Source organism: Channa argus, chromosome 6 (assembly GCF_033026475.1).
Source record: "Channa argus isolate prfri chromosome 6, Channa argus male v1.0, whole genome shotgun sequence".
NCBI classification, from domain to species: Eukaryota; Metazoa; Chordata; class Actinopteri; order Anabantiformes; family Channidae; genus Channa; species Channa argus.
The window spans coordinates 25587967-25612049 of NC_090202.1; the positions used below are offsets into that span (position 1 = coordinate 25587967).

At 43.3% G+C, this 24083-nt stretch overlaps 1 protein-coding gene across 2 annotated transcripts in view; it reads left to right on the forward strand.

Moving 5' to 3' along the window:
• Positions 1–24083, forward strand: part of caln1 (calneuron 1) — a 48500-nt gene that overhangs the window by 1156 nt on the left and 23261 nt on the right. The window contains exons 1-4 of one of the 2 annotated variants that reach the window (XM_067508537.1): positions 116–873; positions 7297–7418; positions 17673–17816; positions 21425–21537. In XM_067508537.1, coding sequence (XP_067364638.1) covers positions 671–873; positions 7297–7418; positions 17673–17816; positions 21425–21537 — 582 coding nt within the window. In that variant the 5' untranslated portion in view covers positions 116–670. Of the gene's footprint in view, positions 1–115; positions 874–7296; positions 7419–17672; positions 17817–21424; positions 21538–24083 lie in introns of those variants that run through there. The other variant, XM_067508538.1, reaches the window with a different exon arrangement.

A 24083-nucleotide genomic window follows, 5' to 3' on the forward strand; every position in this document is an offset into this window, starting at 1 on the left:
GCGCACGCTGTTACGCACGGCGCGCTCGTCCTTGTCCCTCTCTGTTCAGTCAAAGCTTGTATTTTCTTCGTGGCGGGGGGGGGGGGGGGGGTACAAAAGATGTGTGTATGTTTTGTGGTCGTCCAACACTCCCACACACTTACAGTCTTTCACCTCATCTGTCAACCATGCGTCCTACTTTGTCCCGGTGTCTGTCTTTGTCAGCTTCTGTTAGTCTCTCATTGGATATTTGCCTACATCCCATCCCTCCTTTTCTCATCTGTCTGAGTCTCTGCCTCTCTCCCTCCCTCAAGCCTCTCCCTGTGTATTCTGTGAACACAGCTGCAGGCAGACGGTGCTGAGTCTGTCATTGGGACTCACTAATGAGCCCTCCACTCTGTCTCCCTATGTGGAGGAATGTTTGCACTGGCGAGGAGTGAGTGAGAGAGAGAGAGAGCAAAGGGGAGAGAGGGAGTCAGAGGGAGGGGAGTAAGTGAGGAGCCAAGCAGTGGAGCACGAGAGGAGCTGTTGTACCTGCTGCGCTCGGTGCTCAAATATTTCACAACGGGTTTGTGGGGACCAATGCTGCTGCTCTGGGACAAGCCCAAACTGTGGCAGCGGTCGGGCTCAGTGGTTTGTGGACAGGCAGTCGGCTGCTGCCGCTGGAGGCACCACTGCATCTAAGAGTCTGATGGAGGAGGAGGTCACAGAGCCCGATCCTCAGGCGGTGGAGCTCACCAGCACGCCGCCGGTGGGGACACACTCTGAGGTTAACGGAGACTTGCCGGGCAACCCATACCTGAGCGCTGGGACGGTGGATGTGATGGAGAGTCCGGCGAGGGAGCCTGTTGTGCTGCAGTATCCCGCTGAGTACACTCCCAGCCACCACTATGGGTAAGAATCAGCATGGGAGAGACAGAGCCAGTGTGTTGCTGCAGGAAGACAGCTGTGTGCAGAGAGGTGGCACTTCTGATGGGATGTCCCCGTCTCTCTCCTCACTTTGGAGAGCAGCTGATGAATGAAGTGCCTATTTACTGAGTTGGCTGCCTTTTCAAGTACCTTAGGTGTGACAGCCGTAGCACTGGAATGCCATTTAAAGAACATACAGAGGACGCACACATGTGTTGCATAACTTGTTGATATTTCTCACAATTTGGGAACTGATACATTTTGGTTATCAAAGGCAGTTGCTAATTAATCTGTTTTTATCGTGACTCACTGTTCGAAGCTGCTCTGTTTTTATCTTTCTTCAATTTTGATTTCTCTGATTATTTGTGTGTGTGTGTGTGTGTGTGTGTGTGTGTTTGGTGCAGCTGCGTGCAGCACTGCTAAAGGCTAACCATGTTTACACTGATCCATATGAGTGGACGGAGTCATCAGTTGGAACAGAGCTGCCTCATGACGTGGAACCATCACAGCGAGTGTATGAAACTGACTAGGAGCCTGACTGAGCTGTGTCTTAACAGTTTAGTGATTTCCTGGCTGGTAACACTACACCTTCACTCTCCAGCTGGAGACTTTTTAGGGGTTTTTTTTTTCTGCTAATGTCACCGTGCATCAACCTGTGATGTCTAAGGTGATGTTTGTTTCCTTTTTGATGAAAGGTTGATCAAAGTTTGACTGACTGAGGTTGGCAGGAGCCTTTACTGTAGCTGTAAGTGTGTGATTCAGGGGGATTTAGCCGTAAAGCAAAGCTGACCTTTCTTTGAGGTTTACAGTTCAGGAGTTTTTCGCGTGTTGGGAAACGCCAGTGTTAGGAACACTGCGTCTTCTTTGTACCGTTTGAAAAGACAAGTGACAGCACATCCTGCTGATAACCTGGTAGTTGAGTAATTGTAAAGATGTTACTGTGTAAATTGATGTGGTTGCTGCTGGTACATGGTGTTCTCCTCGTGTGTGTTTGTGCCCCCCCCCTTCAGAATGGGCCCATTGCTATTGGCTGATGCGAGAAATTGCCATCTGGCTTCCTTATCAGGCAGAAAGCTTCGGATCAGCTCTGCACGATTCATCAGGTTGTGCACGCTTTAAGAGTTGAGGGGCTAGTTTGTTGTGGTCACAGGTTGATGAGTGAGTTTTTATTGAAATGGAGAGGTGGGGTACTCCAAGGGTTAACTGGTCTGTGGCTACTAGACAGAGCGTTATGTCGGGGTGCGCAGTGTTTCATTACTGTAGGACAAAAATCATCTTATGAGTATTTCCAGTTATTCCAAAAGGGCAAATGTGAATCCTGTGGGTTGCTTTGACTCAATTAGTGGAGCAATTGTCTGCAACTGTGTTGGAGGTTTGAACCCCAGCTCCTTCTGGCAACAGGTTGACGTGTCCTTTGGGAAGACTCTGAACCCCAGGTTGCCACCGGTTTAATTGAAAATTGAATATACAAGGCTGTAGGTCAGTTGGTAAGTCAATCATCCATGGACCACAGGGTGAGTGGTTCGATCCCTGGTCCCAGCTATATGTCGACGTATCTCTGGGCAAGACACTGAACCCCTAACAGCCCCTTCCCCTCCCCAGCTGTGCAGTGCCGGTCCAAGCCCGGTAGAAATTGGGGAGGGTTGCGTCAGGAAGGGCATCCGGTGTAAAAACTGTGCCAAATCAACATGCGGACAATGATCCGCTGTGGCGACCCTGAACTCATGGGATAAACTGAAAGGATTGAAAATTGAACAGGTCTGTATTGGGCTTTATTTTTTTTCTTGCTTTTTTAACCGATGAAGGCAAGAAAGTCAAAACTTTTTGGTCACCGAAGGAATGTGGTCAGATTTGGAGCCATTTAAGATTTCCAGAGCTTTGATGTGCCATTTCAGTAAATCTGAACATTCCTTTGTGGTGGTCTCTCCACCACACCTCTGTGCTGTTGAGGCGTGACACAAATCCTTGATGTCCAGTGGCTGGACAAGATTACAGAGAGGAATGAGTTCACGGTCTCTTCCCGTTGGTTCTTTGAGGCCATGCAGCATTTTAATTGCAGCTTACTGCTTCTTCCTTCCAGGTCAGAGTCTTCTGATTAATCGTGTCACCTTTGTCTTAACCATGAGGTGTCGGTACAGGTGGTGTTTTTCTTATAAGAAATGTCTACAACATTAGTGGAGGTGGTTTCTATTCATGTCTCTGCTGTAATTGGGTTCACTTCTGCTGTGACACTCTGGGAACATTTAAAATGACTTTTATTGTTGCAGTAATATTTTTTATTTTTTTTACCATCAGTTCATCTGAAATAGTTTGTGTGCTTGACCTGGAAATTATTTTTTTAAAAACATAATCAAATCCAGATCCACATGTAGTTATCCTGGCATTTTTGAGACATTAATTGCTTAAACCAATCAATAAAAAAAACAGCATTTCATTCAGAAGCATTTAGAGCATTTGGATATATGAGGTATCAGAGCATCTGATGAAGGTACAGTGTCTGAAAATCTGTAGCTGCAAAGTTTGGTTGATAGTGTGCAGAAAGTTTGAAAGGAAATGCAGAAACATTGGAATATTAAATATTTAGCCAATAGCTGAGTTTGACAGGTCAAATGCCACAAACATTTATTTATTTACACAGGAAGATGGAGAAGCGCTGCATATTCCAAGTGTTTATACATTTCTGGAGTGGGGCTGCTGATCAGCCACAGTTACTGATGGTAGTTCATTCCAGGAGTTTTTCTTGGGATCTTTGGCAGAGTGTGGTATGGAACCACCTAGCACCATGTGTTGGCAGAGCGTAGACCTGGTTGAGGGTGTTTAGGGAAAAAGGGGGCTCAAATCTGAGCAATCGCCAGAAGCCAGTGCAGAGAAGTGGACAGCGATGTCACACTGTCCACTTGTGTCCTTATTGGCTCATGAAAAGCTTGACATTCCTCTGCATCCGTTGCATGAAACTTCTACAGGGGTTTGATTGGTAGTCCTGCACGAGGAGTCGGATTGGCTCAGTAAAGCTCGGACGGTCATCGGTAACGCACCGCAGAGTTGTGGAAGACTTTTCCTGGGAAGTCAGTGAAAATCCTGTTTAGCATGGAAACACGTTCGGGTTTGCACTGAGCGCCAGAAACAGCAGAGCCACAGGTTGTTCCTGTGATTAAAGTGCAGCCATCAACAACAATGTGTCCCGACAATTCGACGTGTCCTTGAATCAGACGCTGACTCTCGACTCTTTCGTGCACTCGCTGACTGAAAGTCACTCTGGATAACGGCATCAGCTAATGGCCTCGAAGTGATGTAAAATTTGAGCTACTATCTCATAAAACTCCGGCGAGGTTTTCTCTGTTTTAGTGTCGTGTTCTTGTGTGACTTCATACTTTCTCGTGTTTGTCTCATTCAATTAGCTTGATTAAAACAATTTGCCGTCCTTACTCTACTTTTGCACCAATATATCACAGTGAATGCAGTGAATATCTACTTGATGAGGGGCCAGAGAGGAAATTTGGTTGAGGTTAATCATTTTCTGATTTAAGTGATTAAAAAAAGCAAAACAAACATTATTATTTTTAAGTCTTCTGCTCCCAAAGGGCAAATTAGCTTGTTCAGCCAAGACCTTTATCACTTTAATCAGGTGTAATGATGCTAAAGGCTGTGAACCTCTTGGTTCGACGCCGTCCTCCTAAGGGGGCTGAAGATCAGGTCTCCTTTGTTACTAAACATGTTTTTAACCTTGGGTGATATTACACTGAGATATTGCAGTAAATTTTTACTGACGGCGAGTTAATGTGCCATGTGGATCAGGAGGAAGAGCGGGTTGTTCACCGACCACAGCGTTGGGGTTTCATTGCCCTTGCTCTTCCAGATCCACATGGCAGGAATCGCACACAGACAAAAGCAGATAGTCTGCATGTATTAGAAGCTACAATGAGGCTTCACATAGTATTTTTGTATTGAACAGATAATTAGAGCATTTTGTTACTGTATAATATCCATACAAATGTCCATCTAAAGATGATATTCCCATCACATTAGTATTTAAATTCAGTTGAGTTATAAAGGTTTTGTTTAGCCAAACCCATGAGCTCCTTATTACCTATCTGGTGGCGACAAACAACGGTCTTCAGAGAAACTTATTGCACATTTGTGGTTGCAAGTTGATTTAAAATTGGCCACCAGGGACTTGTTTCACTAGTTTTCAAGATTAAATTAAAAAGATCCAACAGTAGGAAGCTCAAATAACTGCTGTCCTGCTCCCCACATCTTTGAACTCCAGCGGTGCGTAACTTTAATGAATCCCGTGTTGCATATAAAATCCCACTAACAGTGAAGGAGCTAGTAACTCCATCCATCAGATAAATGTAACGGAGTAGAAACTGGGGGGTTCTCCACTTGTTAAACTGTTGAGTTAAAGAAATGTTAAGATCTGGTGATGGACTTTGTCCATCCTCTGACATCCTTTGTTGAGTTAACTGTGTGTTTTGGATCATTGTCTTGCAGCATGATGAGGTTCCTCACAATGAGTTTTGATGCACTTGTCTGTATATTTGCACAGAAATGTTTCTGTTCCCCTCTGATATTCATTCTGCAATAAAAGTCACTAAGCCTGTTCCAGAAGCAGCCATGCAGCACACGACATGAGCCAGATCCGCTTTTTCTCCACACGCTCCATCACTTTGTTAGAGGTTGATCTGGCTCCTATTAATTTCTCATTCCAGACCTTTTGGAATAAAATGTCTTAGTGCTTTAATCCACTGGGTGGTTTTAATGACGTGGCTGATCATATCAGAAGATTTAAATTCAGTCTCGGCAACGTAAATCACTATAATGAATATTTCTTCATATTGGCTGCGGCAATGCAAACCCAGGAAAGCACACACCCATGTCAAACAGCAGACAATATATGGGTTGGCTTGTAATAATAATATGGAAGTGGGCAAGAGGGATGATTGTAAAATTGATAGTGACGGCTGAGAAGTGACTGAATAATTGATGAATTAGCAAATGAAAATTCAAAGGAAAGCTGGTTGTGAAGGACCTTTAGGCATATTTGCAGAAGTCTTGATATGTATGCTTATTAAACTGACAAAAAAGAAAGATGCAGGGGCCTCTTTTCAATTTGTGCGGTAACTGATGGCTAGCAGCTCCAACCGGTGAAACATTAGCACTGCAGGTGTTGGAAGCCTGTGCAAGGTGGAAATGGAGGCAGCACAGATATTCTAACCTAGATTCTTTTCAGTTTAGTTTAGTTCCTTTTGCTTGTGGTTTTGAAATATTTTATCCGATGTTCGACTTGATTTTCTGATGCAGTTTAGTAGCCTGAAATGTATGTATGAAGTGAAACTTGTTATGAAATAACACTTGAAATAACACTTATGAAATACCACTTGAAATATATCAGACTGTGTGGAATGAATATATACATTATACAAGTTTCACTTCTTGAATGGAATTAGTGAAATACATCAACTTTGTGAAGATATTCTAATTATTTGACCAGCACATGTATTTGTGATATCTGAATATTCGCTTTTCCAATATCTAATAATAACACCACTTGTAGTGCAAACCAATAGGTTGGTTTGTGTTTAACGCCGTTTTTAGCAGTGAATTTACATTGATAATAAGCTTTTAATAGAAAAGAATGGATTTTTCTTGTTTCATTTCCTGCATGAAATAAGATCCAAAGGCTGAATGAATCTGCTTTTCTCTACTTTTACAAAGACGATGTTTGACTCCTGTAATTGCGATGCTTACTTGGCTCTGCACAAGCATCGTGTAAAGTTCGACAGGTGACGGAGACAAACTGCTGAGAATCCCGGGGCTTCAGAGCAGCTCAGTGTTCTGCACTCGGTGTAAAATCTCAGCCCACTTTTAGCTTCTCGTTCTGTCTCAGAAGCACCTCCTCAAACCATGTGAGATGAAATCCAATTGGAGAGAAGGAAGTAGTCGTCCAAATCTCTCCGTTCTACGTGCCGTTATTTTCCATCTGTGCTCCTGGGCTTCACTTTAATTGAATAATTCATTGCCTCAGTCACATTTGCACATTCGATACTCACGCACAAACTCTAATGCACCAAACTCCACTCACATTTACCTCTAGTCATGAGTCTACTTTACTAAGGGGGCCTGGTGGCTCAGTGGTAGAGCATTGGGTTGGCATGCAGAAGGCTGCGGGTTGGGATCCCACCTCCCAGCCCGGCAACCTCAGTGCTGGTCCCGAGCCTGGATTTTTAAAAAAAATGGGAGGGTTGTGGCAGGAAGGGCATCCGGTGTGAAATCAGGTGCAGAACACGTTGGGCTGTGAGTGGATGACTGATAACAGGTTTATTGCACATGGACCAGCCTTTGGGAAACCAAGGGTCTCTGCCCCTCACTGCTTTCTAAACAGGCCTGTTGCATTGTGTTGTCTCACAGGGAGAAGATGCCGTTCCACCATGTGACGGCAGGCCTGCTCTACAAGGGGAACTACCTGAGCCGCTCACTTTCAGACAGCGACAGCGATGTGTTGGCCAGCATCTCTGTGGAGGAGCTTGATGGTAAGGCTGTGCTGCTCTATGCTTAATGTACATTTAAGGCAATTTTCTTCTGCCTTTGGTCCTTTCTAACCCCCTTAAACAACTGGGAGGAATATGATGCTGCATACAAATTATTATTATTATTATTATTAACTTGTTGCAGCTTTGCATGTTTAGTTGAGCTTCATACCAACTTGAGGGGGGTGTAGGAACAAACATCGACTGCAGTCTGTCCGTTTTAAAATCAGTAATATTTAGAAAAACGATCCAGTGCTGCAAAAGCAGAATCCTCCTCATGTAAGCGAGCACAGCACAGTGATTCATTATTCTCTATTCTCTCTCATTGCTTATCTAACTGCCAGCGTTTGTGCCCTGCTGGCTTCTGTGCTGTGGCAGAAGCTGTGCTTGTGAACCCTTTGTTTTGCAGTCTGTCTGAGAGTAATCACCCGGGCCTGTAGAACACTAACCTGATCAATAACAGTCTGCAGGATTCTGTAATGTCAGCCTCACAGGCAGCACACAAACTGGGCTCCCCCAGACCTCTGAAATATTAATTCATTGATGCAACATTAAGCTGTCGCCTGGAAAATTGGATGCACAGCACACGGTAATAGCCAGGAACTCTGTCAGGGTCGAGTTTTAATACGCATGGAGATGCTTCCATTCTTATGGATTGGTCCTCGCTATTAGCCAAATAAGAAATTGCTTGTGCTTAGAGGGTCTTGATGAGGTCAACTAAACACTGTGAAACTATCAAAGTATAGCTTATTATTTGTAAGTACTGTGCGTCTCTAGTTGAATTGTGAAATCAAGAAGACTCAGGGACGGATCTGAAATTTTTTTATTAATGTGGCCAAACCAAGGTTTTAAACTCACATTTTTCAAAAACCTTTTGGAAATGATAAAGTGTATTATTATTATTATTATTATTAATAATAGGCTAATAGTGTGTTTTTTAAGGGCTTGTTCAGGGTCAGAAATGCATAAAATAGTCATAAACAAAAAAATAATACACAGTTATTACAGGGAAGAGGAGAAAGTCCCTCCGTTGCAGAGATGATCTGCCCGGTTGACACTGCTACAAAACTCTGTTGTGAAAAAATATACGAAACCATCTTAAATGTACATACTGTGTATTATGATGATGGTGATTTATTACAGCTTCAGTTTTCGTCATTTCCCATTGTGCTAAAAGTTCTACAGCACGTACCTACTACCTCGTCACTCTGACAGGGGTTTACACCAGGGGGCCCATTAGGTTTTGGGCCAGTGCCACCCCGGTCCACCCCTGCCCTGCTCTGCCCTCGAATGGACTACAAACCACAATATTAATAATACTGGCATCAGCACAAAATCCATCTTTTCAGGGGATGCCAAGGTTTTCAATAAATATAGTAAGAAATCATACGAAAGAACTTCCTAACATTTGATTCTTCCGAATCAGTGACTCGTCAATTAATTGTACATTTAGTAGAAAAGTAAGAAACCCTGTCAATATTTTCTGCATAACTATGTTATAAGGATTAGAACAGGCAATTTAAGACTAGAAAATAGGATTCGGGTGTTATTGCCTAAATCCCACAAATTGATAAGAATAAGAATAATACAGACAATCCAGCGTCTGAACTGATGCTCTGAATTCTTAATATTCTTATAAACCCAGCAGAAATTTTATCTATCGGTCAAGTCAGATATTCGCCTTTTGTTTTGGATACTAAGTCTGAAACTTCAAAAACTGTCCCCTTAGATTTCTTTTGTATTTGAAAGCTTGATGCCGAACAAGTCTGAACTATGAAATAAATCTGTAAATATATGGACCGAAGTCTTTATGGACGGAGGCCTCATCCTTCAGCTAGCTGGGGTAGAAAAAGTGGAAATGCCAACCAATGACAGCGTGCCAAGATGTCGTGGAGGTTCCAGCTGAGTAGTGTAGCCCCTCGCTCTCCAGAACACGGTAAACACTAAATCCACTCCGTGTTTCGATCCAAGCTCGTTGGAAGTGATGCTCTCAGGGAACTGATACCTGGCTCTGGTGAACCTAGTAGTCAAACACAGCCTGGCGGGGCTTTTAAAATGCTATAGGACGTTAGTGGTGTTACCTTGTGTGGTCGCTTCAGCACAACCCCACTTCCTGACGTGCTTCTTCTCATCCAGGAAGTCATTTATTTCAAGCAGATACTATTTTTTTTTTTTTTTTTCATTTTTCAGCAACACCTCTCCCACTGCTTTCTTACCTCTGGGGCAGCTTAGCCTCCCTCCACATTCTGCACAATCAACACTTCTGCTTCACAGTCTTTAAAGAGGCAATTTACTGTATTTGTCCAGCGCCATTAAAACGCTGTCACACTGCTGGTGGTTTGGAATCCGTCAGCTGGTGTGTTTTTGTTACTGTCCCATCTCTCAGTTGTTTGTAGGCATTTGACAGTATCCTCAGCCAGTCATTCAGGTACCTGGCTGTATTTATCTCATTCACCAGCAACTTTTATGAAAGTTGAAGTATGAAATAATCATTTTTTTTTTGTGACCCAGAGACTGGAATGTGCTTGGTCCACAGTAAAGCATAAATAAATCACATTTCGAGGATTTGAAGTGTTGGTACTTACTGTATGGTAATGAAATAGGAATTAATAATGTTCCAGTGATCTTTAGAGGTTTCAGTCAATACTGTATGTGTGAAGATGAACACACTTCTGCCAAGCCTGATTACACATCTCCCGTATCTGTGATCCAGTGAAAAGCTGAAACCAGGAGCTCTGCTGTCACTCAACTGAAAACTGGCTTCATACATTTAGTTGGAGCTTTTATATCCAAACGACAATTAGTTAATCTAGCGTGGCTTCATGAATCTAGTAGGGCTTCATTAACACGGCAGCATAATAAAGGCGTAGCCACTCTTAAAGTAATGAAGCAGATTTATTACAATGGCCAATGTCTTTATCAGCCACCATTTGTTCATCTAAACGTATAACATGGTTGTTGCCACATACTGGCTGAGTGGCTGACACTTCTTGTAGCACCACTGTTCTTTTAAGAGCTGTGTGTGTGTGTGTGTGTCTTATTCATTAACACATTAATGCAAATTAAAGAACTTGCTTGCGTTATATCCTGAAAGCCTAAACTGAAATGTTGGTAAAAAGATTTATTTATTTCATGAGCTAGAATAAAGAAATGTAGGGCATGTGAGGCTGTGTTACAGTGATGCACACCTGACTTCAAAGCCTCCAGCCATCAACACATTTTGATAGAGATTAAAATGTGTATGCACGCAGAGTATGAGTGACGATGATGCACCTAACACAGTTAGTGAATAACAGATGCTTACTGTGCATGTTTATTACCATGATATGCTGTAATCGCTCCTGCTGATGTACAGGTACTGTGTTTTATTACTCATGTTGTCACTGGGGAGGTTGGCACTTAAAGGGTCGGTATTATGGAAACGTGAAAAATGAGCTTTAAGGTGAAAGCGAATGTTGGGAACTGTACTGAACTCATGTGTCTGTTGATATTTTTTTTTTTAAGTTACTCCAATTTTGAGTCTCCCAACATGACGGCAAGCTGTGCTAAAACTGCTCCCCTTGTGATGTCACACTGAGCCCTAGAGTCGGATACACTGAGTGCATGCAGAGTGGTAAGTGGCAAACGTAAATCTGGCACAGGATGCTCAGAGTGTATTTTTAAACACTAAAATTTAATCAAGCCCAAACGTGAACATTGTTTCCGTCCGTTACTCAGCTGAAACGTGATGTAGCTCAGTTGGTAAAGGCAGTCGTCCACGACCCTGAACTCACGCGATGAAGCCAAAAGGACAAACCAAAAAAACCAGCTGAAACAATAAGCTAGCTGCCTGTAAAACGACTTTCAAGAGAATAAGCATTACGATGTGTGCGTGGATGGAAATGTGGACGACATACCTGCAGCCAATCAGTGAAAGATATGAAAGCAGCTTTACGTTGTTTTCTGTTGGATCTAACTGTGAAATGACTGAATATTCTGTTTGCTCTGTGGACAGAATAAAGGCATAGTTACTGTTGTAATGGTAACGGGCTGGAATATTAAGTCTGACACAACAAACTGTGCTTGTCATAATATTCAGTGTCAATAGAGTCAAGTGGCATCTAGAAACTCTGCACACACTGAGCTGAATCTGGATCCACAGTGATAGTTCACGGTGACATTCAGGCAAGACCTCACAATAAAGACCCCCTGCAGACGGCCTTTACAGCAAACACTAAAATAGCCCATTTTATTAAAGCTTTAGTAAAAGGGCAGTGTAAGAACTGCTTCCTAGCCGACACTCAGGCTCTGCTTTCACTAAGCATGCTGAGACAGACCAGACGGCAGGAAGCCTGCGGGGTTTGTCTGCTCAGCCCACGAGTGCTGACTTTTCCTCGAGAGGAGTGAGGGAGCAGGAAGAGGGAGCCTGACGGGCACCAGCATTAGGCCGCTTGTTTCCGACTCCACAGGCACATAAACAGCAGTTTGCACTTGGCAGTTTCTGCGCTTAGGCAACGTAGACTCTCCATTTCTAAACTTAGCAAGTGGCTGAGTGACTTGGTTACCTGCAGGACTGTACTGGAAGTGACATTTCTGGCTGCGTGAAATGGAACCGGGGCACTGAATGTACCGACTGCCTGCAGCACACAGACAATGGCACTAAGACCAGAGTTCACGGCTCTGCAGCCCTTCTCATCCATTTGAATAGCGAAGTGCTCTACACATCGGGAGCTCGTACCACAGGGGCCTCGGTGTATTGGGGGGGAAAAAAAAAATTTAATCTAGCTCAACTTTATCTATAACACACTTTGATGTCATCCAGCAAAGTGCTGTGTTGGCCTGTTACAGCACCTGCAAGTAAACGCTGGATTATGTTACACAGCAGTTAATACCATATTTGTGCTGAATCACTGATGCCGGCCGTGAAAACTTACACCCGTACATGAAGCAGCACACCCCCACCGATGTCGACCCTCGGAGCGTCATTCGAACACAGCGTCCCGTGTCTGTATAAATGCAGCCTGAACATCCAACACACAGTTTGTCTTAGCTGGAGCTCGTGCAGCTGCTTGTTGTGTTTTTTTTTGTTTTTGTTTTTTTTTTTCAATCAAGTTTCCCTGATTAAAAGCGAATTCACTGACAACACAAATAGAATTTCTGATGTCTCTGTATCAGGTTCTTATTCATACATACCAACATTTGAATAACTTCAAAATAATTTTTTCAAATGAATCATTAATGGAAATACTTAAATATATGTGTTAGAAACTGTCCCTTATTCAGTCCCCGCAGATGTTTTGTGATTGTTGCAGCCTAAAATGGCAGATTTCACCGCAGCTTTCCCCCAAAAAATATTGATCTGCAGGAACAGGTGAAAGTAGTTGCTTGTTTTGGTCTCTACCCTTTAATCAAACGCTAGTGTTCTCAATGCTATCACATGAGCGTAATGTTACCGCTATCAGTGCAAGTCTGACTCACCTTGACCCAGGATGGATGCAACTCTGTCTCTGATTTGATTTGTCTGTTTTCCATTCCCCAGATTTGGTGATGACTTTGTCTATAGTGCACATAGTAAAACAGTTTACTACACACAGTGTCTTACCACAGTAACAGTGCAGTGCAGACATCAAACCTCTGCTTAAAGTTCCAAGAGTGTCCTGCATATTAATAGATTGACATTGAATATTTGCTGTCTTCTAGGCATATGTGGACCCGTCATTTGCCTTTGTGTGCAGGTTTTACTTCAAGAAAGCAACACCACGTAGCATTAGAAAGCTCCGATTACTAGCTCAGATGTGATGCATTAAGGGACACAACTTAGCGAAGATCCAGTCTGCAGAGAAGCTGCGGTGAGTGAACAGCATTGCAAGGTCACGCAGAATTAAGGGGGATTGGTTGGATTTGCATTAATTATTGCAATTGCAACATCGGGAATTCCTGAAGGGACGGAGCGTAAATTTAGGAAGTTTCCAGGCCAGTACATTGCAGAGACATGGTAAATATAGAATCATTTCTCAGTGACAAGTAAAGACTTTATAGAGACGGACTCTTACTTAAATCTGAAATCTTCACTTTGACTTGTATACAATCTCAGGCCCAACGCACTGTAGTAGATAGTGGATCCAGGGGTCACAAGATCTACAAGAAGGTGCAATAAAATGGTTTTATTGCTTCACAACTGACATCGTTAGATAACCTAGAAAGGGACAAGAGTGCTGACTGTCGACTGCGTGCACCTGGTTTCTTCATTCATGTTTTGTGAGGGTGGTTCCTGTTTTGGGTTTGTGAGAAGACACCAACATCCATGTGTTCTTCTCCAGGCCGGCATGTATTAAGCTGACATGGTTCATCACGCTGAGTTCTGTCGAGATTTAGTAACACTTGACTAAGGAAGAGAGACAAATTTCTATCACAAAGGCCTCTTGATGTAAAGTGCACTAAAAATAAAAACAGCTGTCTTATTGAGAGTGTCAGTGTTTCCTTGTCTGCACATTCAGAAAAACATTTTGGCGCAGCTTAAAGTGCTGGACAGCAATGATATGAAGAGTGTTTTTTCTTTGTTCGTGTTCTCCTGTGAAGTGTTTTGTTGCTTTTGTCCCTTTGGTGGAAGCACTGCTCTAACAAATGTGAGATTTGGGGGTTGGAATATGCCGTGAGTCCCGATGCTTAGGAGCATTTGTGCATGAAATGGTCTGAGTCGCTTCAATAAACAAACTTAGTCTCTGTTGTCATTTTGTTCAAATTCACTGCAGACATAAGAAGGTGCTTAATAAAAGGCTGAATCCCTGATAGGTTTATTCATGAGATGCTCATTTCGATGTGCGGAAAACAATCTGCACGCTTTCGATGGGAGTTGTTGATCCTTTCAGTGTGTGCCTCCTGGAAAATATTGTCTCTGTACGCACAGATTTTGTATTGTTACAAATGATGATGGTGCTTTGTTTGCTCAGGACCGGCTGTTTGGGGAAGCGGTAACATGCTAATGGCTTCAGGTCGGAAACTGTGACCTCCTGTCTACTGTAGGTGCTTAACACGGTCAAAGCGATGTTCTCAGTTTTATGAGACAATTCATAATTTGCACTCCATTTATGCTTAATTGTTCCAAATCATTTGCCCGCTAACTGCTGCAGATAATGAAACGATGGATGGACTCGTGTCCTAATGACTGGGTTTTGGGCAATTTCTTGGCCGCCACAAATGCTGTCAGAGCTTGTTTGTGCCGTGAAAACGCAGCGCGTTGTGGTAACTCAGTTGAGATGGATTTTCTGCGTCGTCTTCCTGGCAACCAAAGGTTGAATCTCAGATTCGATCTAACTGAAAGATATTTTGCTTTCCAGACTCAAATGATTCAGTGCTTATCATTGTGCTCATGCGTGTCATGCACAGTGTTCTTCAGTGAAGTGACATTCCACCTCTATTTAAAAACACCAGATGCCTGTCAGTCTCTCCCTCTCTTTCCTTGCCGTACACCACCTCCTGGCTGTGGGCACGCTTATGAAATATGCATTTATTAAGGCACGGTGAAGCCTGCTGACTCCCTCCACTGATAGCTTGATCACACATTGAGCAGCTAGTGAACCAGCTGCTGCCCGTGTTCAAATGAGGCACTGTTGTCTCCACTGGGAGAGAGACTCAATTCAGCTAATGGTGGCTCAGCGTGTGCACGCCACAGTAAAAACAACACAACCCCAGACATTAACGTAGAAGCTCTGCTACTAATTTTATGAGAACTCACTAAGAAGTAAGTGTCATAGTATCTTTAATTCTTTCTTTATAACCGTTGTTAGTAGCATAAAGATTTGAGATTTTCCTCTATAAAAATGCACTTTTGGGAAATTGATATAAATGCCAACATGGCTGTTAAATGTTAGTATTAATAGTAGAGAAACCTGACTCGGACTCAGAACAGCATTAGCAGCAGTCCAGAGACATTCACAGTGTTTGCATGGACTTAAGTAATCGGGTTACAGTCAACTTTCTCCGGAAAGCTGCTTTCTGAAATCAGGGTGTGGGAACTGAGATTTCTGTTGGAGAGCGTTGATTTCTTGGCCCATGTGTAACCAGGCTTCCAATCAGCTTTCTCAAACTGCATGGTCGTAGAAAAAGGCTGGAGATAGGAACATGTAGCGGAGTTAAAAAACGAATGAAAGGAGAGATCGTTAACGGGGCGATACAGGCTCATTTCTTTAAACCTAGTCCACGTAAAGGCCAACAAGAAATGTAAGTAACACAAAGTGCTTCGTCGAAGTCTACGTTTTTTTTTTTTTTTTTTTAATTCAGACAGTTCCTGTTGTGGATCCGCTATGTGTGTCACCCCCTTTTTTCTCTCCCCCTGTGCTGTCACCTTGCTGCATCACGAACACACACACACACAACCAAAATCAGACGGCACCGTTATGTCACCATACAGTTCAAATCTGTGCGCCAGGCTTCCAAAATAAATACGAGGTGGAGGAGAAAATAAGTTACTCTTGTCTTTATGTTTGCAGGTATTTCCAGTAACCAGGTTTCTTCAGTAAACGCCGTTCCACATTTACCAAAGGGAGCTGATTTTTCCAAGTACCCCGGTTCCTTAAGTGCTTGTAAATGCAGTCAGTCACCTTGACATGGATCGATGCTCACCTTTCTAACCAGATATAGCCAAACCCTGGGCTTCACTTGCAGAGGCTAAAGGAACCTTGCGCACGTCTGTGAGACACCACGGGATTGGACAGCTTCTGTTGGTGATGGGTAGATGACACTTGATGGCGTGTACGCCACAGTGCCGACGCAGTGTGGACACTGTTGGTGTAGCACTTAATAGCGACACCTGCTGAATTACCAGAAACATTGCAGGCAACCTGGATAAAGCCTGTGGATGAATGGTAAAGTTTACATAACCAGCTGATTAAAAAAAAGTGATAATTGAATAAAAGAGACGTGTCTATGTTCCACTTCGGTTAAATATAATCAAATTAATATGACTAGTAATATGTCAAAGGCAGAATGTACAAGGAAGGAGAAAAGCATGTGAAATCAAAGTGGCATTTATGTTAATTTTATTTATGAAAAAATAAGTGAAAGTGGGAGTCCTTGAGTTTACACACTTTTTTAAAGACAGAAATGTTTTTGGTTGCATGCTGGCGCCAAGGTGATTTTGTCTCTTTGAGACCAGTTCTCCTGCTTTGGAAAAAAGTCTTGCACAAGGTACAGATGAGGCGACTACATAAAAAAAAGTCTGTAGACGTGCACTGATGAAGTGCCCCTGTTTATGGAAAGACATTTTACCTGCAAATAAAATTGAAAGTTAACTCGTGAAAATGAAGAGTCAGTCAGAAAGGAATTTGAACATAATTAACTCATATGACAACGGAGCAAAAGTGGAAACTTACTGGGGTTTTTAAGATCACAGTGATCCCAGACTGGAGAAAACATCCTTTTTTTCAATGGTTCCATAAATATCAGTGGATAATAACGAAACAAAAACTAATACAAACGGCACCAAACAAAGTCTCTTCTCCTTTTTCAGCATGAATACAATCAAAGGTAGCGTTTCCCGATAAACACAGTTTGGTGCTTCACTTCCTTGCGACTCAGCAGCTGTATTGGTCATGTGATTTCTCTCAAAGCAATAAATACATCAATACGGGCTTTTGCTCTTTGTGATTGATACATGCACCAACGCTTTCGGTATTGTTTGACCCATCGCTAGCGTCTATATTTGACACCCTCATACCACAGTTTGCTGGATTCCTAAAAGCTGCATATTGTTGCTTTACGTACGGTGGCAAAACCCAACATTTCACAAAATGTTGCTTATCAGAAAATACATTTTTCCAACCATAAAACGAAAGAAAACTCTCAGGAAAACTCAACAACAAACGAGAAAACATTTCACATGTTCATATGTTTTGTGGAGCGTTTTTAGAGTTGACAGCAGCTGTGACAGCAGGTGGAGAAAATGAATTGATGGGTAGAATTGATCTTGTTAAGTTGAGGCAGTGGTGCGAGGCCAATTGCATAACCCGCAGCCCAAAGCTGGGCCCCACAGGAAGGGAGGGACGTGGCGAGAGGTGTGCGAATGAAAACCGACTGCTTTAAATGCAAAAAGAACTCAAAGTAATTATAAAACTGTAACAGCCAAGCAAATAAGGACAGTGTGAAGAATCTGAAGGGTCTGGCAGTCTAACACACACACACACACACACACGAGCATGAATAATGGTGTGTTTCGTGCAACGTGGAAGACGGCAGGGTGGTGCAGGTGATGCTGAGCCTATTTCCTGTTTGTCTTGGCAGAGATCCGGGAGGCGTTTAAAGTGCTGGATCGTGACGGAAACGGGTTCATTTCCAAACAGGAGCTGGGTATGGCCATGCGCTCACTGGGGTACATGCCCAGTGAGGTGGAGCTGGCCATCATCATGCAGAGACTAGACATGGATGGTGAGTCACACACACACACACACACACACACACACACACACACACACACACACACACACACACACACACACACACACACACAGTTACTGGTGCACTCTGGCCTGTTCAGATATACAGATACATCTTCCAATGTAATGCATAATGCATTAATTCATGCTTGAGTGTTTACTCATTGAACGCATGAAAGTGCATAAGTGAATCTGGTGTCAGAATAAAGCAGCCAGAAAAAGGGAAATGTGTGTTTGCACTAGTTATTGCACAACAAAGTGGGTTGTTCTATGTCCAACTGAGCCAAAATGAAACGGTTTAAATGTGTTTGCTGCAGCAGATGAATCTGGAGGGGAATGAATCACAAGACGGTGGCGTTTCACTAAATCCAGACGGTTTATGGTTCCCGTTGCCAATTAAGTATCATGTGAATGAGCCGAGGTTTATTTCTGCAGCACCCATCTCACCTGTGACCCTTTGATCTTTTAACCTCAGCGAGAACTCTCAGCTCCAATTCCCGTACATGCAAGCACTCCATCTTCCTGCAGACAGCATTTATGCACTAACTGTGATTGGCATTTTACAAAGGGTACAAAAACTGTAATAAGGCAGGGATTGGAAAATGCAATATGCAAATGTCAGATCACTGGGACAATATGTGAATCCTTCATGCTGCTATCAAAGCTTTTGATGAGGGCTTTTTAGCTCTACTGTGGAGGGAGAAATACTCTAAACGTTCAAGACTGAATATGAAATTTTGAGAAGTTCCTCTGGCTTCACTCATCTTCTGACTTTATTATGCAAAGTGCCTTGCGATGACTTTGTTGTGAATTGGCGCTACATCAATAAAGCTGAATCGACTCAGCCGCTTCATAATCTCAGGAGATGGGAGCTACTTTTGTGCCTCAGGGCTCCAGTAGCGTCACCTGCTGCGACTTAAGGAGGCGAGCGAGGCTCCTTCAGGAACTGACCAGGGCCACAGCAGCTTCTGTCTCAGGAAGTCTGTGAAGTGTGGCGACGTTGGTTCATGTATTCACATGGCTGTCGTCACGAGTCTGTGGGGAGAGGTGAACCTCATCATTATTTAATTTATTAAACTTCACTTTAATAAGGTTATGATCCAATGGGTTTAGACAGATTAATGAAGAGAAGGCCACAGCGTGGGGGTTGGGAATACAAGTAACTAACATGGTGTATATTAATAAACTGTGTAGATACGGACACTTATACCTCACAGCTATAGATGACTTCTTAAACTGGCCTAACAGGCGTAACAAGGATGTGCCTGGTAAAGTTACTGCCAATAGTTCTTGTTTTAAAGGTGAAAGATTCAAAAATGACCAGTGAGCAAGACCCGTCTGTCCCCTGCAGCTGCAGCTGGCCAGCAGGAAGCAGAGACATTATTTGTAATGGCTTTCTCACACATACGCGCAGATTACTACAGGATAAGCTCTGGCCCTGCAGTACATCAAGCTCATTTGTGTTTTATTAAAAATGCCTGACTTTGCTGCCCACTGGTGAGGCAGCTTCCCACGGCAACCGGGGAACTGACCTGGGAACACTGACGAGAAAAGGCTGAAAGCAAACATTAGCACGCCTGTGGAAAAGCTCCAGAGATGCTACGATCAAATGCAACAACACAAATTATTTAGGAAATTCCAAAGTATAACAGCAGAAATGATCATTTAAGGCGCTTTTGACTACAGTCTCACAGCATCATTCGTTTTCTTTATCCACATATATCGAAATGTACGGACGTGTCGCTCATCTGCAGTCTGGCATGGTATCTCATCCCATATGCATGTGCAGCCACAAAAAGCCAGCGATCAAAGGCGGCACCTGGAGCGGAGGAGAGGGACGACATTAGCAGATAAGAATGGATGATAGCAACTGAATCTCGGCCAAGCGGGCAGCTGTGAGGGTCGGATACTTATTCACGGAAATCGATTGTGCGCCCAGCAGCCAAGTCCAGCTGATCTCTAGAAGATACTGATAGGCTATCCAGCACTGTTATTGAGCTCTGGGTGCCCTTCATGAATACATGTGACCTTTCTGTTTGATCACAGCACTGCAGCAGGCATTGGTTTTCTTTTGTGGTCTTATTTTCTGCTGTTGTTAATCACCTCGCGGCATCTATTTCTCTAAATTGGACTCTGATCTCTAAGGTAAAGATTATATCACTTATTCCGCACTCATGCAGTGTGAAAGTGTCTCCATATCACCTGGAGCAGATCGTATTGTAACATTGCCGTGAACGGATATTTAAATCATTTAATCCTTATTTTTATGTTCTCTAGCTATTATTTGTGCCCAGCACTTCCAGAAGGCTGCAGTCTCTGCCAGTGGATAGTGTATGTGAAGGTGCATGTTGGGGAAATACGGAGATTTATGAAACAAGACAAGTCATTGTTTAATCTCTTTGCGACTTTAAAATGGTAGAGTGGTTGGGGACACTAGCAATGATCCCAGATTTTTATTATAAGAATCAAGGTGCAATAAATCAGTCTGACAGTCACACAGGCAGTAAGACTTCAGAACCAGCTCACAGAAACACAGCCTCTGAAATTGCGTTGTAATGACCAACCTGGTATCAAACCTGTGCCGACTTACACGTCCAGCAGATAAAGGGCATTTCTTCGCCTTGTAGTTCGAGTGTGATCTGCACAAGCAGAAAACTGCCAAGACAAGGCAAGAAAAGCCTGCTGCTGCATGTTTCAGTTAGTTTTTGGGGCAGGACGGTGGTTTTGTCAAGAGATGTTTGCTGAAAACAGCTGCCAGATGCTGGAACCGTGTGTGATGAGAGCGTAGCTGGAGATAACACATGTCCCTGTGGTCACCGGGGCCGTCCTCCTTGCACTGCTATGTCTAGCCTGTAGCCGTGCAATTGCCCCGCTGAACGTGCACGAATAAGAGTCCTGTCACGGGCATCAGATGGGGCCAGCATGGCCGTAGAGGGGCTGAAAATGTCTGAGACGAAGCAGAGGCATTGCAGGCTGAGGGGCAGATGGGGTCGTCCTGCATGTGACAAGCTGCTGTTACACGTAAGAACAGAGGGGAAGAAGGTAAATACGTTTTCAAGAGGCACATGGGAAACATGAAACAAAAATGAAAAGCAAATAAGTCTGCACTTACTTGTCATCACTTTAACTTTAAATTCTATTGAGGTGAGTGAATTGTCTGTAATGCTCTTCAGTCGACTTCAGCACGTACTGTAAAAATAATGAAAGGCAGACGAACTCGTCAGAGGAGATGAACAAACCTCACTGGGTTCAAAGGTCAAAGATCAAATGATTCCAGACCTTTCAGCTTTATCAATATGAATCCATAATCTGAATTGCTGATGTCTGCAGAGTTTTGATGCTTTGTTTTGACGGAAGCTTCAATAATAATCAGCAGGCTGCCCAGTCAGTTCTGTCGGAGTCGGTGTACGCTGCAGAAATTCTCGCACAGCCTCAATAGCGTTAATGTATTTTACAGATGGACTGATGGGACGGAGAAGCTGTATTTATTTGGAGCTCACCGTTGGGCATTTTCATGATGGTCGGGTCCATGTTATTACAAGCAGCAACTCCTTTGACCAACTCATATCAGTAGTCATCAGCTTCTTTTTCTTACGTCAGGTGACGGACAGGTCGACTTTGAGGAGTTCATGACGATCCTCGGACCCAAACTCCTATCGTCGGAGACGAGAGAAGGCTTCCTGGGCAGCACAATAGATACCATCTTCTGGCAGGTAAAACCTTTGTTCTACTCTGGCATGAACCATAAGTTGAGCTGGATGTATAGTGAATTGCTGCATGATAAAGAAGTCCTGAGAAAGGGTCCCCACAATTGACATTTTGTGTGTTCTGGTCATTTGAGTTTTTGGCATTTTGCTCCTATTTTAGGACATTTTGCATGGGAGGCACTTGGTATGGACGCCCTGATACTTTGGGCTCCTTGGCCGGTGCCTGCTGAGCACGTTCGCTCTTCCACCCATGGCTAGACTTTTAGTAAATCCTGCAGTCTGCGGTTGCCTTTGAGCAAACACCTGTATTATATGCACTCTTTGTCCTGCAACACATGAAGGCCACAAAGACCACGGACACCGTAAATTAATTTGTTTAAATGTGCATATTGTGTAGTGCACCAATGCGCATGGTGGAAATTATAGTGACCCAGAAAGAGGCGAGGAAATAGTGGAATATAAAACAAGAACATATAAATGTTTGATAAAGATATTCACACCATGTTTTCTAGCTGTGATCTTACACAATCGACCCAGACTTCAGAGGAGTTTGTTCCACACGCTCGAAGGGCAGCACAAATGAGGTCTTAATATACAGAATGGGATGTCCTGTGAGTGGAACTGTGACTGATGATACTGCAATGGGGCTTTCGCAGTCTGGGCCGAGTGAGATTGACAGAGGATTCGGTGTCACGGAAAAACTAAGGGGAGCACTTCAGGACGGCAGTGAAGCTGACTGAATGATGAACGTGCCGTGCGGTGAGCATCAACGGGAATGATGACAAATGGAGCAGGTGCGAGGGAAAGAACGGGACATTTGGCACTGGTAGTAAAACTTGGCGAGCCCATCCTCTTGATGTAATCATCAGCTTGGCCTGGGCTTTTTCTCAGGGGCAGGAGCTTGTGGTTTACACTGCAGAGACATGAATCTTTAGGGGAGGTATGAGCCCAGACCGGGAAGATGTGTTGCCAACCCCATTTGGCTGCTGCAATAACCTTGGCTTGTACAAGAGAACAGTTGGCCTCAAAATGGTTTTTCTTTTCACCCCTCTGAGTAGAGCTGCTGGTTCTGAGGTTTTGTTCCTTCTGCACCTTTACGAACCCACAAAACCAAGCGAGGATTGGCAAACACCTCATCCAATGTGTGGAGCACATTCAGAGGGAAGAAACTACGTCGTCAAACCTTGATTTACCTTGATTATTTCTCCACACGTCTCGCAGATGATTAGTTGCTTGAGTTATTTCAGTTTTGTGCTTAGTTTAGTTTGTTAATGGACCCTGCTGAATGACTCAGCCTCTTTCTGTGGATTTATTTTGTGTTTAGTCATCCTGCTTGAGTATATGTCTGAGTGGTTGTGTAACTTTAGTAGAATGCAGTAGGTTTATGATCCTATAGAAGCGCAACAATCAGTTTCACAAAAACGGTGAAATGAAGTTTGGTTTTATGCAACAATAGATTCATGGAAATGATCTTGGCAAAAGAAGATAAACACCACTGCTTGAAAGCCCACCCAACAGTTCGGCAAACACTGAATAAACCATCAGCCAGGACAACTCATGCTGCCGGCTCGTCATGTCATCACACTCATCACAATTCAGAAAAAATGACTTCCAGCTTCCAGTTAGCAAATGATGTGTTCTTATACGACCAAGCTGTACTTTTGTAGCAACAGCAGGACGTAGGTCACTTATATGTAACGTACACTAATATAGACCGTGAAAAAAAAAACGTATTTTCTTCTTTCAGTGTTAAATTAAAGTAAGACAGATTGACTTTAATTGTACAATATGAACGTTTTTATTTTATATAATTATTGTGGCAAATTTACGTTAAGGTTACTGTAACTCCTGTTGACCCAATTTCTAACTTAAGAGACTGAAAAAGACACTGAAAGCTAAACAACAGCTCTTCAGCGGCTCTTTAAAGGCGCCCGCAGATCTTTAGTCCAATGGGAGAGAGTTCAAGAGTGGAGTGAGCTGCAACCTCAAAAGCTGAGTCTTCCTTTGTTTGGAGCCTGGAGCAAGAGACAAAACAACGAGCAACGTTCAGAAGATTTCTACTGCAGCAGCTCTTTAATGAATCACAGGACTCTTGGGCTGGATTCTGGATTTGATTGGGAGTCAGTGTATAGGAATTAAATTTAGTTTGACACAGGGGCTTTTTTGAGGAGCACCTGTAAGTGATGCAGGTCTCACGAAGGCAGGTGAGAAGAGAACGCGGCTGAGGTTAAGTTGAGATTACCACGGACGCACGAATAGTCACCTCTTCAGTTTGTGAAGCAACGTTCCTCCGCCGATAATAACAGCAGCAACCCTCGAAATGACTGCTGGTTAATATTCCAAGCCTGGTCCACATAGAGTTATGGCGGATGGGAACATAACCATCTGGGGCAGATGGCATTTAACTGGAGAAAACGATCTGCCATCTTGTTTTCATAGACTTGAGGCGGTTGCATAACAGTGGTAAGAAATATCTTTATCCTAGGGATAAAGTCTACATGAATAAAACCCATTTAATAAATCCAGTCCACAGTAACTAGCACCAGATGTCC